This window comes from Brassica oleracea, chromosome C6 (assembly GCF_000695525.1).
Source record: "Brassica oleracea var. oleracea cultivar TO1000 chromosome C6, BOL, whole genome shotgun sequence".
Lineage (NCBI taxonomy): Eukaryota > Viridiplantae > Streptophyta > Magnoliopsida > Brassicales > Brassicaceae > Brassica > Brassica oleracea.
Genome location: NC_027753.1, coordinates 6,010,035 through 6,030,216, shown reverse-complemented (window position 1 = coordinate 6,030,216; position 20,182 = coordinate 6,010,035). Strand labels below are relative to the sequence as shown.

General features: G+C 30.6%; 3 protein-coding genes across 3 annotated transcripts; 1 reads left to right on the top strand and 2 right to left on the bottom strand.

The window, feature by feature from the left end:
- Positions 1 to 1,695: 1,695 nt before the first annotated feature.
- On the top strand, positions 1,696 to 5,406 carry LOC106301003 (probable mitochondrial-processing peptidase subunit alpha-1). The gene is made up of 13 exons (XM_013737303.1): positions 1,696 to 1,864; positions 2,131 to 2,373; positions 2,859 to 3,155; positions 3,252 to 3,419; positions 3,498 to 3,665; positions 3,769 to 3,846; positions 3,958 to 4,024; positions 4,165 to 4,262; positions 4,455 to 4,524; positions 4,619 to 4,689; positions 4,779 to 4,828; positions 4,913 to 5,025; positions 5,144 to 5,406. The coding sequence occupies exons 1-13, from the start codon at positions 1,826 to 1,828 to the stop codon at positions 5,188 to 5,190; spliced, it is 1,509 nt and encodes a 502-aa protein (XP_013592757.1). The 5' UTR covers positions 1,696 to 1,825; the 3' UTR covers positions 5,191 to 5,406.
- A 1,231-nt stretch (positions 5,407 to 6,637) lies between these two features.
- LOC106298269 (auxin-responsive protein IAA18-like) lies at positions 6,638 to 8,679 on the bottom strand. Its single transcript, XM_013734366.1, has 5 exons — positions 7,975 to 8,679; positions 7,337 to 7,638; positions 7,114 to 7,246; positions 6,967 to 7,034; positions 6,638 to 6,883 (listed from the first exon to the last, which is right to left on the bottom strand). Exons 1-5 carry the CDS (start codon positions 8,196 to 8,198, stop codon positions 6,849 to 6,851), a joined length of 762 nt encoding a protein of 253 aa, XP_013589820.1. The 5' UTR covers positions 8,199 to 8,679; the 3' UTR covers positions 6,638 to 6,848.
- Positions 8,680 to 15,254: 6,575 nt separating this feature from the next.
- Positions 15,255 to 16,113, bottom strand: LOC106299579 (glycine-rich cell wall structural protein 1-like). Its single transcript, XM_013735650.1, has one exon. It carries the CDS (start codon positions 16,002 to 16,004, stop codon positions 15,369 to 15,371), a length of 636 nt encoding a protein of 211 aa, XP_013591104.1. The 5' UTR covers positions 16,005 to 16,113; the 3' UTR covers positions 15,255 to 15,368.
- Positions 16,114 to 20,182: the final 4,069 nt, after the last annotated feature.

Sequence of the window (20,182 nt, the reverse complement as noted above, 5' to 3'; positions counted from 1 at the left end):
TTTAATGTCAATTTATATTTTTGGAAATTTTTTTAGAATATGGAAATTACTCATAAATCATCACTAAAATAAATATATTCAAATACGGTACTATAAATTTCGAAATATAATTTAATTATATATTTTTAAATTATACAATTTTATTACTAAAATTTCAAAAAATGTATACAAATTTTTAGAAAATTATAAAAATTAATCGTAAAATCATTATTTTCTTATATATCTACAAATTTTATAAATATTGTTTAATTTTAATTTTTGGTAATTATGCAACTTTTACAAATTTATTTAATATATTTAATTAAAATAAATAGACAAAAAAATCTATCTAAGATTATAATTTCAAATATATACATTAACATTCTTAAATATAATTTTTATGTTTAATTAAATCAAATTTATATTAACCTAGACTATATTTGCGAAGTGATTTTGCCACATGTCTTTTCGACAATAAGTTTCACAAAACAAATATGACATGACTACTGAAATTGATGACATGTCTTATACTTTAATATGACATGGACAATTACATTTAATGTTAATTTATATTTTTGGTAAACTTTTTAAAATATGGTAATAACTCATATATTACATTTAGTGCCAGTTTATATTTTTGGAATTTTTTTTAGATTATGGGAATAACTCATAAATCATCATTAAAATAAATATATTCAAATAAGGCATTATAAATTTCGAAATTTAATTTAATTATATATTTTTAAATTATACAATTTTATTACTAAAATTTCCAAAAATGTATACAATTTTTTAGAAAATTATAAAAATTAATCATAAAATTATTATTTTCTTATATATCTACAAATTTTATAAATATTGTTTAATTTTAATTTTTAGTAATTATGCAACTTTTACAAATTTATTTAATATATTTAATTAAAATAAATAGACAGAAAAATCTATCTAAGATTATAATTTCAAATATATACATGCATATTCTTAAATATAATTTTTATGTTTAATTAAATCAAATTTATATTAAAATATTGATACGAAAAAAATTACAATATTAATAAAATTTAATTTTATAATATAATTTATATTTATCTGTTAAAAAATATTTAAATTTTTTTACTGCAGATAGTGCAGGAAGACACCTAGTATAATGTATACTAAGTTAGTAAAATAAAATATTAAAAAGTACTATGACTTTCTTAAAAAAAACTTTTTGAATCAGATAATTGGTTTTTAGCGAATTTGACCAATTTGGAATTAGTTTTGACGGTCTAATTTAAATTTAATTTTTAAACAACTCAAAACCAGATAAAAAATTGACCGATCTGGTCTGGGTTTCAAAATATTTATGTCAACCTTGCAACCGCTCAAATCTGAATAAGGATCTAAATTAACTTGTAAAACCATCTCTTACAGTTTTTTGGTTTTCCGGCTGTTGAAAGAACCGATTGGTTCAGTTTGGTTTGGGTATCTTGAAAATAATCGAAAGTTTATCAGACATTAACCGAAGTATAAATTTTTTTGGGTTGAGTTTCGGTTCAAGTCAGTATATTTGGTTAGATCGGGTTAGTTCGGTTTTTGGGTTCTTGGTTATGTGTAAGAAAAAGGAGGCTTCTATTCTCGGGTTATATTAAATGGGCCAATCCTGGGTCAGATTTATCGCATTTGATGGGCCTCTGCTAAAACAAACTCTGAGGACGTTAGCAGCAGCAAGTAGAGATGATGCTCGATCGAATAACAAAAGCGACTATTCTCAGTCTCTCTCACCTCTCAAATTCATCAGCCTCTCGCCTTCTCTTTCGTCGACTCGGTACTCATTTTTCTCCGATTCAGGGTTTCCACAGTATCCATGTATCGCACGGCAGCTTCACGAGCCAAGGCTCTCAAGGTCAGTACCTCTCCTTTCATAATCGATTTAGCTTCTGGAACGTTCGAGTAGGGAAAAGATTCGTCCGATTCACTGATTTCCCGGAAAATTTATAGATCTGGATTCCGATTATCGATTCCCTACGATGATAGCACCGTTTTAGGCATACGAATGATCCCTAGTCAATCCGATTAGGAGAAACGACTTTTGCCTCAATCAGTAGATCACGAATTGTGAATCCGCGACTCGTTGATTGGAATCATTATCGTATTCTTTTTTTTTTGTAGGGATCTCTTAGCCGAGGTTTGGCACCTGCGCGTTACGCTAGCTCCAATGCTGTTGCTACGAGCTCTTCTTCTACAGGCTTCTTCGGATGGTTGACTGGTGGATCCTCTTCTTCGCTTGCTTCATTGGACATGCCACTACAAGGCGTATCTCTTCCTCCTCCACTTGCTGACCACGTCGAGCCTAGCAAACTTAAGATCACTACTCTTCCAAACGGCCTCAAAATCGCCTCGGAGATGTCACCCGTAAGTCAACCTTATGTTTTATTTTATACTTCTTCCGTTTCATTTTAATATTTAATTGTTGTTGTTGTTGTATTGTAGAGTAAAATTTTCGTTTCAAAATAAATGTTGTTATAGACAATGATGTTTTAATTTAGAAAATATACAAAATTAAATGTTTTTTTCATTTGTGTGCACAAATATAAATGAAACGGAGGGAGTATGAAATTTCTATGAAAGTGCGATGTTGATATGGCTTGAATATAGTCTGTTGTCTGACCTGAGTCTCAGCTATAGGCTTTTAGAACGTGGATACTCTCTTATATATTTTGTGTTTTTGTAATCCTCTTTTTACTCTAAAATCTTAAATCGTCTCCGATAATTTGGTGAACCACGTCAAATCTCTATGTTGATTTACTTATGGCGTTTATTCATCTGTTTTTCGCATTATCTTATCGCATCCGTTATAACATGCGAGGAATGAACTGAGAAAGTTATTGTGTTGGCAGAATCCAGCAGCTTCTATTGGTTTGTATGTTGATTGTGGTTCTATCTATGAGGCTCCTTATTTCCATGGAGCAACGCATTTGCTTGAAAGGATGGCTTTCAAGAGCACGACGAACAGAAGCCATCTACGTCTTGTTAGGGAAATCGAAGCTATTGGAGGCAACACCTCGGCGTCTGCGTCTCGGGAGCAAATGAGTTACACTATTGATGCTCTGAAAACCTATGTCCCTGGAATGGTTGAAGTTCTTATTGACAGTGTGAGGAACCCTGCTTTCTTGGATTGGGAAGTCAATGAAGAGGTAAATTTCTTAATCTCTTTTTTTTTCCTTTGTTGTTATTTTGATAACCCTGGTGAATACATTTATGTGACTTATTGTTCTTGTGTTGATTCGTAGCTACGTAAGATGAAGGTAGAGATAGCAGAGCTTGCAAAGAACCCTATGGGACTCCTCACGGAGGCCGTTCACTCTGCTGGTTATTCTGGTGCATTGGCAAATCCTCTGTATGCTCATGAGTCTGCTTTGGACAGATTGAATGGGGAACTCTTGGAGGAGTTTATGACTGTAAGGCAGCATTCAGCTTTTGAGAACCATCTACACCTCTGATTACAATTGTTTAATCATTTGATCTGGGGGTTTCAGGAGAATTTCACTGCTGCACGTATGGTACTGGCGGCAAGTGGAGTTGAACACGAGGAACTTTTACAAGTTGTTGAGCCATTAACTTCTGACCTTCCTAATGTACCGCGCCAAGGGGAGCCGATATCTCAATATACTGGTGGAGATTTTCGCCAACATACTGGTGGAGAGGTATCTATTACATATTTACTGTCGTTGGAGTAATAAACAAGTGTGTTCGAGATGAAATTGTTTTTATGTTACAACTCTAATTGAGCTTTTTGGTCTTCTTCAGGCTACACACTTTGCGCTTGCTTTTGAGGTGCCTGGCTGGAATAACGAGAAAGAAGCAGTCATTGCCACTGTTCTCCAGGTGCCTAAATTGAATGTTTAATTTTTCCTCGTGTTAATACTTTCACTTGTTTCAATCAAATCCTATTTCTTAGGAAAGGCTGATATGTAATTTAAATATATTTGCTATTAGATGCTCATGGGAGGAGGCGGCTCATTCTCAGCTGGAGGCCCTGGCAAAGGAATGCACTCATGGCTATGTAAGTCAAATCTTGTGTATTTTATGGCTTAGAAGTTTTTTTTTTTTTTTTTTGCTGTTTCTTGAACTAGTTCATTATAAATTATCACGCTCTGCTAGAGGATCAGTAGTAGTGATACAAGTTCATGTGTCTGGTTACAGATCTCCGTATTCTAAACGAATATCAGCAAGTTCAGTCATGCACTGCATTCACTAGCATCTTTAACAACACCGGATTGTTTGGAATCTATGGTTGCTCGGTGAGTTCAGCAAAATCAGGATTTTGCTTACTGTGTTTTTCCTTCCATCAATCATCCACCTTTTTCCCATTGATGATAGATTTGGTATTAAAGGAATATTACCAATTTGTGTGGGTATTGTTCAGTTTGCGTTAGCTTCCTTGATACGTATTATGGTTAACATAGTGATATGATTTACATCTATGGTTGCAGAGTCCTGAGTTCGCTGCAAAAGCGATTGAATTAGCAGCTAAAGAACTGAAAGATGTTGCCGGAGGAAAAGGTTTACAGTTTGTTTCTTCCTTGCTGTCACTTAAAAGTGGATACAATACTTTACATGTATGAAACATTTTCCTTGTGTTTATGTGTTTGGACAGTTAACCAGAAGCATCTTGATCGTGCCAAGGCAGCCACAAAATCTGCAGTTCTGATGAATTTGGAATCTCGGGTATTCTTTCACTCTCTCACTTTACGATGAAACCGATTTATTCGATTTCAAATAGATGTTACTAACGAGTTAACGCGTGTCATATGCAGATGATTGCAGCAGAAGACATTGGCAGGCAGATACTTACATACGGAGAGAGGTACACATCAAAATTTCATTTTAAATATAAAACCTTCAAGAAATTCACTTTATTCTGAATGTTTTTATATTGAAAATATTGCAGGAAGCCAGTTGAGCAATTTTTGAAGACAGTAGACGGACTTACGTTGAAGGACATTACTGATTTCACCAGCAAGATTATTTCTAAGCCTTTGACAATGGGTTCCTTCGGAGAGGGTAATAAACATTTCTCTTTTAACTTATACGTTTCATATACCTTTTCACTTGCAGAGGTATAATAAAACAATGATCTTGTGTCCTTAATATTGTGTCTGGCTCTTTTTTTGTTTGGCAGTGTTGTCTGTTCCAAGCTACGACACTGTAAGCAGCAAATTTTGTTGAAGCAGCAAACATTTGCTAGAAAAATCAAACGATATTTTGGGACTTGTAAAATAAAGATCTTTGGGACAAGAAGAAAAAGACCCAGCCAGTTCTAATTTTTTGTTTTATAGTTGGTCCTATTTTTATTAAATGGATTTTTTTGTTTCCACCTACAGTTAAAATGGCGGACTTTTCCTGACCGTCTCTCTACAATAAATAATTTTTGTACTACGTTCTCACAACTTCATGCAGTGGTATAATTGTTACTGTGATGTCATTTCATTTCTGAGTGCTAAACATCAAGACATGATTATGGAAGTGAAGTGATTAGCTTACAGTTAAGGTTGATGTTGATCGCGGAGCGGGGCGGGTGTTGTGGATGTGAATCAAGATCTTGCCGGGAAGATGGCGTTTTACACCCAAGCCATTGAAGGAACGAGACGATCAAGCTTTTGACAAGGCGTGTCTCGTGAGGATCGATCAGGAGGAGGCAATGGAAGGCTGTGGGGACGAGGATGAACAGTAAAAATCGGAAGTTTCGGGATTCTAAGTCTGGTTAATTATGTTGGTAGGATAGGGTTGAGCAAGTAACACTGCCCTTCACAAAAAAAGAACTAAAACACTGCAGAATCCACAAATTATTTCAAAGCGGGGTGCTTCCTCCACATTCTTGGGGTTGGGGCAAACAGAAAAAGTAAACCGAGTCTCATATTGCTGCTTTGAATAGTTAGGCAAGTCTCTCTCAACGATAAAGACTCTTCACTGCATTCAATGTTTGTTTTAAGCCTCTTTCTCAAATATTCCAACAGCCACAATTTTTTCTTTCTTCAGACTTTTTTTTTTTTTTGGGTACACTTCTTCTTTTAATCTAATTGTATACATAGAAATTTCACATTATTTTGCATCTCTATTCTTTTTTTTTTAACAACTCAACTATTCTTAAGAAATGAAAGAAACAAAATACAATATTGTGAAATTTAAGATCAGCATGCAAAGACGCAACAACACAATCCTAAATCTTTATTAGTCAGATCAAATATTTAGATATTTAATCAAAAGATGATATATAGCCCTATGATGTTTGTATCCAAATGAGTAGAAGTATATATGTAATTTTTGTTGGCCAAAACATATAACAGTATTAAGATATGACCAGAAAATGGTTTGAGAGCATCTGTCCGTCCCCTTAAAACTCCTTTAAAGAAAAGTGGTAGATGTCTTTAAACCCTTTCTCTCTCGTAGTTTCATTACAATAGCCCGAGTGTAGGGTTAATGAAGCTAAAAGAGCTTTTGCAGAGAAGGAAAGATTGTTTATTTTCCTCTTTCCAAAATATTTTTTAAAAAACTTTAGGGAGCTACAATATTCAATAAAATTGCTGCTCTTTAAGTGTGACTAATCATGATCGAAAAGCTTTAGACAAAAGAGACCATAATGACTAAAAAGTAGTGTATCTGTAATTATACTCAATAACCAAAATCATACTTTTCATTTGTCTGGTTTTGAATTCCAACAAAACTCATCTATGAAATTCTCAAAAGAAGATGTAGCACACCAGAATGTACATCAGACTTGAATCAAAAACACATTTCAAATACCACAAAACTCATCAGAGTTAAGAAAAAAGGCAAAAGCAAAAAAAGATAACATCTCTACTTCTTTAAGTGTGAAAGTTATTTCATCAGCTTCTCATCTTCTCTTGCTTTCCATTTCCATCTACAAAATTTAGATAAAAATTATTTAACTTCACATAAAGAGCCATAGGCAAAAATGATCTCAAATCTGAAAATTAAACTTACATGTTAATGCTGAGGAAATCTCAGAGGTTTTGATCACACGCAGCCTTTTCACCGAAGATACAAACATACTGACAAACAAAGATGCTTTAGTTTGTTATTGATCAAAGCTGAATAATATTCAGAAAAAGAAAGTAGAAAGATACTTACTGCCATGGGACATCTCCTACAAGCATCTTGTCTCCTTCATTGTCCTCATAAGTAAGAGTATATTCTCTATTCCCATCCAACAACCCAGTGATTGGTTTCTCTTCTTCTCCAAATGATGATGATTCTCTTTGAGCTAATAACATCAGACAACAAACATTAGTCACAAAAGAGCTAATGACCCTTTATCTTGAACATTTTTACCACAGTATAAGGGTAAATTTACCTGCAAGAAGACCTCTAAAGAGCTTGTCGACAGTGAAAGATAACTGTTGATAGCTGTTATGAGCACTGAGGTCGCCTTTACGACCAATAGGAACACCGTGCATGTTGATCTTCACGAACAAGCCTCCTTGCCTCTTTGGTTGCATTGGCTTCTCTGGGCCATTACCATCATCACGCTTCTGGTTCTTGAGGAGAACATCATTGGAGGTGGACTCATTTCCAAGCTTTGAAGAGCTTCCATTTGTCAAGTTCTTCCTGAATGATCTAACCGGAGGCCAACCCACCACTGGACCAGGAGCAGTTCTTTAAACACAAGACATAAAAGAAAAAGAAAAATGGTTAATAATCACACAGAAACAGAACTGAAAGGATCTGAAGATGATTAAAAAGGTGAAACAGAGCAAATACTGTAAATAATCTGAAAAACTAACAAAAAATAAAAAGTTGGAAAAAAAACAAGAAAAGGCAGTAAAAAACATGTGTGAAGGGAGAAACTTTGAGATCCAATAATAAGCAGACATGAAGCAGATGATGGGACCATTAATATTGGTTGGTTTCAAGTGAATATCATCATGTCAAAACGTTACAAAACAGATAAAAACAAAAGGTGAGGTCAAAAAAAAATGGGAGGATTTAAACCTTTTCTGAGATGTGGTTTTGTTGGTGGTGGAAGGAGAAGAGAAGTGGTTGCGAGCGAGAGAGAGGATAGATTTGTCTTTTGGTTCTTTCTTGATGTGTCGTATCATCGATGAACCATCTCCGTCTTCGCCAGGGGGGCCAAGCTTTAGCTCGAGTTTCTTCTCTTCGGAGTTGTAAACAGAGGCTTTGTCATCGCGAAACCAGTTTCTTGAATAACCCTCCATTAGGTTTTTGCTGTTCTTGGACCGAAAGAAAGGTATTCCGACAGGTAAATAATTGTTTGTCTGAAAGTTGACAACTTGTTCACGCAACAAAAGAGATCTCTGAAACTCTCAGAAACCCATAAAACAGGAAGACAGAGGGAGGAAGGAGATGAAATGGTGTGAGAAGCTAGAGAGGTGGATTAGTGGGTCTTTTATACAAAAGAAAGCATCGCTTTTTCAAAACAAAAAAAAGAGAGTCAAAATGTAAACTTTATGGTGGGTTCTGAAAAGGGAGGAGATTTTTGGGAATTACAGCGAAAAGAGGAACAGAAGAAAGTCAGATTATTACGGAAGGAGAGACAGTGATTAAACCAGAGGAAAAGCAAAAGGAATCATCAAACCAGAACATCACTAATAAATTGTAACCAAGAATTATAAAAAAAAAATGTATTGGTGTCAAACACACGCAATCCTCTCTTTATCTCTCAAAGAACCGTAGGGTAGTAGTAGTTTTAAGTGGAGGAAGCAAAGCGTGCTGCTTTGTTTCATCCCCATTGGCCTCTCCTTTTTTCACCCTATCTCTTCTCTCTACATTTTTAAATAATATTCTTAATGGGATTAGGATGAATAAACACACACAATTCTACATTATATTCATTATAATTCTTATGTTTATGACTGTTTAAAAAAAATATACATTATGACAAAAAAATGTTTGGAAATACATTTTAAGAGAAAGAAAGAAAAAGGTAAAATAGAGTTGGATTATTTATACTAATTAGTTATGTAAGTAAACCTATGTCAGTGGACAGTGGGTCTAATTTTAATTTAGTACGGGAAAGCATGAATTCTTTTTGATATTGCTGCGGCATGGAATCAGTCTTACAGAAAATAATAATTTTTTTTTTTTTGAACTTGAATTACTAAAATTTTCAATGTTAATAAAATATCGATTTGCAACTAATCATCACGTTTTAGAAATGAAAATTGGAGATGTTCTTCCAAGTCCTGCACATGCTTCATATTTGGTACAATTTAGGCATTTTATTTTTATACACGAAACCTTTATTCTCTATATCTCAACATTGTTTGTTTTAGTTGTTTTTCTTAAACTTTATATCCAACATTCCTGATTTACCAAACTCAAGTGATACGAGGAATATTTTGTCAGCTTACAGTTTAGAGGATAGAATTTAATCATATTCTCTACGAAAATATTTAGTGCAATACTATTTTTCATCATATTAGATCATTCTCCTATTTCTGTTACATCAAAAACGTAATTAGCATTTATTGAGTTTATCTTATTAAAATCCGAAGACTAATAAGATATCAGTCGCTTTCTTACTCATCACACGGATGACACAAAACAATATCAATAAATAAATATTCGATTTTAGATTCGAGTTTGTCAGTGTTTTGACATGAAATAACACAAGAATTATTGTGTTGTGTTAACTAAGAACAAATTCAACGGTTAGGCTTCAGGTTTTAAGGGAATGAGAACTGTAATGATTCTCCCACGTGTAAGGTTATGCCGTACCAAAATTCGCTCGTGAGAGTTTCGGTCAAGCAAGGAAGGGTAATTTGGGAATTTAGATCAACTGGATTATCACTTCACTGGCCATTTCTTTGTCTCCTTATTACCCAACTCTTTCACATGCAGACAAAAGACTGACGGACAATCTTTTTTTTTTTTTTTTTTTTTTTTTTGGTAATCTGACGGTTCCTTAATCTCTCTCTGTTTTTCTCTTAATCATTCATGGTTTAAACAATAATTTTGTTTTATATTTTACTCGCTTCTATTATTCTATTATTTACAAAAAAACATTTACAAAGAAAAATAATTTTTCTCTCAGTTCTATTCCCTCTCTAAAATCTTACACAGAGGAGAGAGAAATCTTGGGTTTAGCTCGCCGGATCATCTCTGGTCTAGTTTCCCGTTCATCGGGCTTAGACTCTGGGTAGAAGAAGCTTCTTCAGTTCTTCTTCGCCGGCTTTGTTTTTCCGGGAAGCGTTTATCTTCGCTTTCTCCGGCTTATTCCGGGTTTTTTTCTGGTTCCGTCCGATCAAGGCCTATTTGTGTTTATCTGCTCAATTGACTCTCGAATCTCGCAGATCGTGTTCGATTGATGTCGATTGACTATCCTTTAGTGGCTTTGATCTTACCGTTTGGTCTGATTAAAGACCGTTTGGTCTGAACGGTTTTCTTTTGGATCGGTTACGGGTTGATGAAAGCTCATCGTCGAAGGGTCTCAAGCGGTGAGGGAAGAAGAGTTGGGTTTGATGGCTCTGGAGGAGATCTCGGGATAGTCTCGATGATACTCTTCGTTCGAAAGAGTCCAGGCGAAAATGATGGGTGAGATGGTTTTAGTCTCCGGCGTGTTCCGGCGAAACTACTGGTGGTTTCGTCTTCTCCGGCGATGTCTTCTCGGTGTCGGTCGTGGTGTAGTGACCGGGTGACGCGTGTCTCTAGAAGGAGTGGATCTCAACACGTGGCGTCCATGTGCGTTTCTAGACGCGTGGCGAAAGGTGGCGCCGTTCGGTTAATGGGTTGAGTTAGTCTCAATGGGTTTTTTTAGTTCGCCTCTTTTGTGTTTGGGCTTTTTAAATCTTGTATGTGAGTTTTTGTTGGGCATAGTCCTTTAATAAAATATTAGATGGAAAAAAGAAGTTAAAACACACAAAATCAATTTGAGAGTTGCACAGGGACAAAATCACCGACACTGTTCTTCTAGCAGTTTGGAATCTCAAGTTGGGCTTGTGTTTCATGATGCAGCAACCAGAGTCTTTGGTTGATCGCGCGTTTAAATTCTGTGATGATTCTCTTCTTTCTTTATGAAGGCCACGTGGCAAGATAGTCTGAGTAGACAGAGACTAGAGAGATAGAAAGAGACCGAATATCTGACTTTGACAGTACTTTCTTCTCTCTATCTGGACGGTAGACAAAAGTTGTACAGTTTCGATTTAAACATCTCCTCCTGATAAGGTTTTATTTAAATCACAACCGTACAAACTTCAAATAACACCACAGGCAACGGCTACAATTAATAAAGAAGATAGCCGACTCCAAAAAGAAAAGGAAAATAAATAAAACAAATCGTGAAGTAAATGTCAAATCAAAGTTAAAGCAATAGTAGTGGTAAATGATACTCTCGAACAGATATGCGTCATCAGATAAGGCTCCACTTCCAAAAATGATTTAACCTGATTTTTTCAACGTGATAATTGTTTGTGTTGATTCTTTTGCGTGATCACTTTACCATTATTTATCTGGCTTGCTTTTTTGAAGACAATCCACCTTTGTTGATAATGCCAAGTGAATTTGGTTTACTTATGGTTTGGTCGGTGTCACTTATTGCTGGTATTAGGTTGGTTAGTGGCACGTTGGTTCAATCTGGTTGAATAAACTTACGTTCTCTTTAAAACCAGTTCAAACTCAAGCATCTAATGTGTATTCTACATTTCTACTTCTGTGAATGGTTGTTGATGTTTCTTTTACTCGATGCCTACAATATTCTTCTTGTTAGGACACTATAGTTTATCGCAAACTACTTTTACAACTCGTTAATTATATAAAGGTGAGTACTTTGCTATTAATCTAACCAAAAGGTGGCGGTCACAAAGTTCTCAACCACAACTCTTATAAAAAGTGAAAAAGCTTCTTTCGTTTTCTCCAATATCATCGAGAATCCGAGATGATATAAGAATACAAGTTATAGTGCACCCCAAAGGAATAAGTTCGCTATGTTTAAAAGTTTCGGCTGATGGTCCATGGATTCATAAAATTAAAAGTGGCCCAATAACTAATCAAAGCCACTGAAAATGTATTATTGTAGAACTGGACCATTCCATAAAATCCGCATACATACACTGGCAAGATTGATACAGAAAAGTGACGTTAAATTTGATCGTTGATTTGTTATTTTTGGGTTGTAATCTTTGTGGGGGCACAAAGAAAATGAATTAGTTAATGATTGATTTCATTTTACGGTTTAGAAAAGTTAGAATCGATTCTGGACTGACTGATAGAAGACTGGGTGTTGTCCACTTAAAAGAGTTTATTACGAGAAAAAATCATGTTCTCATATTTTCTTATACTTCATGACATTTGATGACTCTGCTCTTGACTATTGAGAGATTTGTAGTGGAGTTGCTGAAGTTTTTCATCTGAGCTTTAGAATTCATACATTGTGAGTTCAAATTCGTTATTTCTTCGTGTTATTTGATGATGTTTTCTAACATTTACTTTATTTTATCTTGTGTTTTATAATTTTTAATAGAAAATGTCGAATAAAATTGTAGAAAATGTTAGCCAATATGTAGATTAAGCTGATGTATATAACTGTGTAATTTAAGCATATATGTAAAATATCACTATCAAGGTCCACAATGTGATCTGGGAAGTCTGGTGGGACGGAACCAAACTGTCTTTTATTCGGTAACAGCTCATTGTTCTCTGTACTTTCTTTTAACTCATCCTCGATAAAATACTTTTTTTTTTTAATTTTGCTTTATCTTAGTCACTGCTCCCTCTGTTTCATTATAAGTGTCGTTTTAGATTTTGGCACACGGATTAATAAAACAATTAATTTTGTACATTTCCTATAAAAAACACTATTACCTATACACCTAACTATATTTCAACGAATAGAAAAATAAATTTTGCATAAAATTAATAAATTTTGCATTAAAAATCGAAAACGACATTTATTTTGTAACAAAAAAATTCTCTAAAACGACACTTAATATGAAATGGAGGGAGTATATCTTATATATTAAAACATAAGTCACAACTTTGATTCATGTGTGATTTTTTTTTAAAAATGGACCTAATGGACATATTCTTAGAAAGTCATGTTACATTTAATCTCTAATCTTATCATTTAAATTTGGGACCTACCAGAAATTTTTATTGGGCTATCATAATTGGATTTAAACGATAGATAATCCATTGGATTTATAGATTGTATAAATTAAATATATATAATTTAATGTTGTAATACTATACCTCTATATGTTAAATATTTAAATATTTGTCGATGTTAACTTTTAAAATTATAAAGATTTTTTTTTATATAGCAAAAATCATATTATCTAACAATGATTAATCTTTACTACCTTAAACCAATGAAAACAAATTTTAAACTATATAGTTTATTTTAAAAATTAAACAAAAACCAAATGTTTAATCATTTACTCGATAATATAAATCTATGAAGCGAAAAGTTTAATTTTTTAAAAAACTTTCTAAATTTGTGAAATGTTACAATATCTTTGAATATCACAATAAAACAATATTTTTCTAATCTTCATATATATAGTTACGATTTTAGTAATGAAATAATAATCCAAAAAAATATATATATAGAAGAAAATACAAATACATGTGAAAGTTTGAAATAATCTAATCAAAGAAAAAAATATACCGTAAACTTATTATGCTTTGAAAATTGATAGACACATATATATTATAATATATACCAATTTAGAATTGAAAAAAAAATATTTATATAAAAATAAATGAAAATAAAAATCCGTGCGCGCAGATCAAGATCTAGTATAAAATTACTTTACCTAATCAATCTTTCCTAATCTTATATTTGGGAACTATATTTCTTCAAAATAAATAAAGCAAAAATGTTCAAAACTTTTGCTTAATTAGTCCATATATATATGTTTTCGCTTTTTATAGCGATCCATTTCTATATGTTGACGAATTTAAATAAACTATTCATATCACCAAATCATCACATTTCTGGAGATTGTAGTCATTTTCTACCATATAGCATTTTCCATGTTATCTGTTTTTTTTTTTACTTTTTCCAACATAACAATATACTTCTTCTATTTCAAATTAAGTGTGAGATTAAAAAAATTGTGTAATAAACTAATATATTTTTATTTAATGTTGATTAACTGAATAAAACTTAACAAGTCCTCCAAATTGAGTCAACTCACATACAAAAAAAATCAACTCAAATACTTAAAAAAAAATTGCTTTATCTTAGTTAGTATGTAGTATTACTTTACCTAACCAACTCAAATTAACATTTAATTAAAATTTAGATTTTTCGTATATGCTATATTTTACATTTTTAAAACGACTATAAATTATTAAAACTATTATAAGTCTCATGTTAAAAAAATTATGATCAATGGCTTAAGATTTTATTATAAATACACATGATCTTAAAACCATATGAGTAAAAATTCTCATTTAACAAATATTTATATAATATATATAGTAAACTATATACCATATAAAATACATAAATATTTTAATTTAAAAATTTGCTATGAATTTTCAAAAACATTTATGAATTAGGAACTTATTACAAGTCCCAAAATTTTTTGTTATCAATGATTTTAAAACTTTGTTATAAAAAAATACGAATGATCATAAAAGGGAAATTGCCAAAAATACTACATTCATAATACCACTTTTCATGTTTACACTAACCATTTTTACCTTTACTTTTAAAGAGTGAAAAGACATTTATGACTCAAAGGTTAATTAATTTAGACTTAGAGTTTAGTGTTGAGGGGTGGGGTAGAGTTTTTGGAATGTGAAATTTAGGATTCTAATAAATATTTAAATAAAGACTTAAATTTTTTTTTAAATAGTTTCAAAAATAATTTTTGATTTTCAAAAATAATTTTTGAAAACAAATTCAAAAAAAATTATAAAAAAGTTCGAATTTGAAAAAGTATAATTCGAAAACATAATTTTTTTTATTTTTGTTTATTTAAATAATTATTTATTATACATATAGAGAATATGAGTATAAAAGTCTTTTGCATCTTAATGATAAAAATATTTTTGAAAATGTTTCTTTACAGGTGGTAAACATGAATAATGACACTAATAAAGTGGTAAACATGAAAATTTCTCACCATAAAACTATATGATTATAAAGTCTCATTTAATAGATAGCCATATTACTATATATCTATGTTAATATCATTTAAATTTAATTATATATAAAATAGATAAATGTAATTGTTTAGATTTATTAAATGTAACATAATTTTCTAGGAATATGTCTATTAAATCCATTTTAAAAAAAATCACACATGAATCAATGTTGTTATCAGTGGCCCAATCAATCTCAGACCAAACTAGACCTGATGTCAAACATTGACCTCACAGATTTTGATTTAAACGGCCAACAAATACTTAAGACTCTTCTAAACCAATAATAAATCGACTAAAACCAATAAACTCAACCAACAGACAACACACACTCCCCCTCGAATATTCCGGCTGCTGCTTGAACGGTGAGTACCACGATCACCGGTTTGCATCGAAATCGGAATTAGAGGTCCAACGCCTCCTTTTCCCGTGCTTCCGCCGCGGCCGCCAGGCAATCCTCCACCGCTGCCGCCACCGCCGCCAGGCAATCCTCCACCGCCGCCGCCACCGCCGCCACCACCACGCCAGCCACGCCATCCTCCACCGCCTCCTATTCCGGTGCCACCGCTGCCGCCACGCCAGCCACGCCAGCCACGCCATCCTCCACCGCCTCCTATTCCGATGCCGCCGCCACGCCAACCAAGCAAGCCATGCCATCCTCTACCGCCTCCTATTCCGGTGCTTCCACCGCCACCACCACGCCATCCTCCACCACCTTCTTTTTTTATAACTACAACTAATTCTTGATCCTTTCTTTCAAAATCAACAACATCTGGTTTTGTGGCTCTGGGATGAAGACTCTCGTAGTACGTATCAATAGAGGAAGGCTTTGAATTAACAGAAGGAAAATTGTGCTGAAGATGAAAGATTAAGAGAATGTATAAAACCAACCATGTTTTTCTTAAATCCATTTTCGTTTTGTTTCTGTGTCTCCTCACTTTCTTGACTGATATGCAATGTATTTATATATAATTCTGTTTGGATTCTTAACTTGCATAAAAAAAACACGTTACTGGTGGTAGCCTGTTCTGAAGTATGGTTATAAAAAAACTGCACTGGAGATATTTTATTTATCCATATTCCCTATTTTCATTGAATCATTCTCTTTATGTAATTAATATATAATAAAATTTAAGCGACGTCTAAGGAAAAAAAGTAAATAATATCTATATAAGATTTTTTTTTTGACTAAAATATATATAAAAGATTTTGAGATGATCTTAGCCTCTCTAAATTGGTATATGCCATTTTTTTTTTGGTCAACTTTCTTAAATAGTCATTTTTTAGCTTTTCAATTCTAAACAGATTTTAAAAGTCAAATGACTTTCTTTAGAAGTGTAAATAACAGTGATTTCTTCATTTATATTTTACTTAAATATTTATTAAATATATAAAATATAATATATTTTCGAAAGTATAATACTGAATTTAAATTATAAACATTTACACTGAAATATTAAAATTTCGGTTTATATCGTAGAATAGATTATTGTTTATTAATTATTTTTAATATCATGTTAAATATATATATATATATTAAAATAAAAAATTTCCAAAAAGAATCAGAGAAACTCGCTATAATATTAGTTATTAAAATAATAAACTAAATATAAGAAACAAAATGCAACTATGATATTATATGTGGATATTGTTAATATCTATTTATGAATTAAATTTCTTGAATACTATGATAAGTGTATATATTAAAATATATTTTTAAAAATAATATATATATATATATATATATATATATATATATATATATATCATAGAATAGGTTAATATTTATTCATTATTTTTTAATATCATGAATATATATATATATATATATATATATTAAAATAAAATTTTGGTTTGTTAGATATTTGTATTGGCCGTACACTATTTAAAGTAGTAATAAAATGTTGTTAAATTTTTTTTTATTTATTTGATTTATTTACCAAAAACATGATTGTAAATAAACAAAATGTATTGGTTTTGATTTATGTGCTTACTCTAATGTATATACTTTTATGCATACAAATTATTTTTTAAATATGTGGTTTCTAATATGTTATTTGATCCTGACAATTTCATAATTACACTTTTTTAAAATCAAAGAGATTTTTAATATTGGGAGCACTATATATATATACACGTTATTTCATTCAAATCAAAAAATTAGTTTTGATTTTTATTCCTAAAAAGTTTTTAATGAAATGTCATTACAAGATTCCAATAACTTCTTTTTTATTTTGTTCGAAGAATGAGAGATTTGATACTCCGTCTAATATTTGTTTTTCCATAATACCCTATCTAGCTATTATAATTGTAAGAACAAGAGATTTGAACTATTTATTATAAGTTTTCTGGTTTATCATTTAATAAATCAAACAATAAGTAACATAGTTTACATATACTAGAATGATACATTATTAAATATATTTTTATCGGTATACGCTTAAGTAACTAAACCTTAAAAGCGTAGATTAATAAAATAAGTAATTTGTTTGCAGTCAATGCTATTAAATGCGGCAACTTTAAGTTGCATAAAAGCTTCGTCAGACGTCCGCTTCCGGCTTCGGAACCGGAAGTCCGTGGAAGCTTCTGAAATCTCGCTTCCAATAAGTTTCCAAAAATACTTCTTTAAAAACATGTTGGAAGCTTACGCTTTTGTTTAGGAATCACACTTTCATTTTAAAAACTCAGTGTCATAAATAAGTATAAAAAATAAAATTATATTTTTATTTTTTATTAAACTAAAATTAATAGTATTAAAATAAAGGAAATAGAAAATATGCAAATATCAAAACTACAACTATAAATTATCTTTGTGCATAATAATTTTTATAAAAGATAGCGCATATTTATTCAAATACGTTGTGACAGATATTTATGAACTATTAAAAATAATTAGTTTGATAATATTTTTATAAGCTTAATTTGTTAGTATTTTTATAATTAAAACATGAAATCAACTAAATGGAAAATTATTAAAAATGAATAAGTAAATTTTTATTTCGAATCACATATTTTTAGTCATAATTTTGTAAAATAATTTTTATGTATATATATATATATATATATTTATATTTGGATATACGATTCCAACACGTATCCGCTTCCTAATTTTTTTAAAAAATATCAATTATATGCTTGTATATGATTCTGCTTCCATGTACTCGCTTCCGTTTCTATGTGACATTAATATAAAATTCTATTTACAAAATAATATACTGTCTTTTACACAAACAAAAAGTATTTTTAAGTATTAGTATACCCTAATATATAAGAATTTAAACATTACCAACAAAATCTGTTGTAACCTTTTTTTTTAAAACAATAACTACACCAAAGACGGTTCCATGAGATATTCTACACTCCAATATACAGTATTTTCTATTTTTAATTATGTGGTAATATAAATAAACCAATTAATATTCAATGTCAGAAATGCTGGACATTCGAGGCCGCTGCTCTCTATCCGGTTATGAGATTAGGGTTTCTCAAGTTGGGCCGGAAGGTTATAGACCCAATTGGTTATCGAGTTTGAGTTTTTATTTTGGGTTTTTATTGTAATTTTCCTGAGTTTGACCCGTATCCTTTAATATTAAAAACATATCGACGAGAAAAAAAAAATTCAATGTCAGAAATGAGAATATATCAGATATTGTCATCTCTAATTTTTAAAAAACATATGTTGATGTGGCTCTCGGATCATATGTTAAATTTTGAAAATTTCTGCCTTTATAAAATATAGAAAGTTTTTGGCTTTTTACTAAAAAAATAAATTATAAATTATATTAACACTTGGAATTAAACTGTAGCTAAATAATACTCATTCCTCAGGTCCTGACAAAAATTATATAAATCCAACATAAGTAATTAGGTACTAAACAAACACCGAACCTATTTTTTTTTTTTTTTTTTTTCAAACACCGAACCTAATTAAATACACTAAGGTGATGATTGTTTCAGTAGTTTTTAGTTTTAGTTTTTGGTTTTTAGATTTTAGTTTTTGGTTTTTAGATTTTAGTTTTTGGTTTTTAGATTTTAGTTTTTGGTTTTTAGATTTTAGTTTTTGGTTTTTAGATTTTAGTTTTTGGTTTTTAGATTTTAGTTTTTGGTTTTTAGATTTTAGTTTTTGGTTTTTAGATTTTAGTTTTTGGTTTTTAGATTTTAGTTTTTGGTTTTTAGATTTTAGTTTTTGGTTTTTAGATTTTAGTTTTTGGTTTTTAGATTTTAGTTTTTGGTTTTTAGATTTTAGTTTTTGGTTTTTAGATTTTAGTTTTTGGTTTTTAGATTTTAGTTTTTGGTTTTTAGATTTTAGTTTTTGGTTTTTAGATTTTAGTTTTTGGTTTTTAGATTTTAGTTTTTGGTTTTTAGATTTTAGTTTTTGGTTTTTAGATTTTAGTTTTTGGTTTTTAGATTTTGGTTTTTGGTTTTCAGCTTTTACTTTTTGGTTTTTGGTTTTTAGATTTTGATTTTGATTTTGGTTTTTGGTTTTGCTGTATTTTTTTATTTTCAAAAATTAATCAATACATTCCTTTAAAATAATACAACAAAATAGCAATAAATATTTAGATTTTACAATTAAAATTTATCAAAATACTGTGATTATTATTTTAAAATTAAATAGTATAACATATTTAAATTATTATATTTTTATGAAAAATATATTATAGTAAAATATAAATCATAAAATATATATAAATTATGCAAAAATAAAAATATTAAATTTCGAAACTACTTAGAAATTTTTCTTATATAAATTATTTTAATTTTAAAACTTCAAAAGCAATAGTTTTTCTTATATAAATATTATAAATTATACAAAAATTAAGTACATAGAATTTTGAAACTAATTATAAATTTCTTATATAAATTATTTATATTTTCTTAAAGTTGAATGGTAATTTTTATATTTCAGGATTATACAACACATTTTATTAATAAAACATATTATGTTTTTATAATTTTTTTATTTTTAATGTGACTAATAATTATTAAAATAATTCAATTGTTTTAGTTATAGAAACTAATAACTAAGTTTTAAAATTAAATATATTATTTATAAAATATATAAATTTATTTACAGATATGAAACACA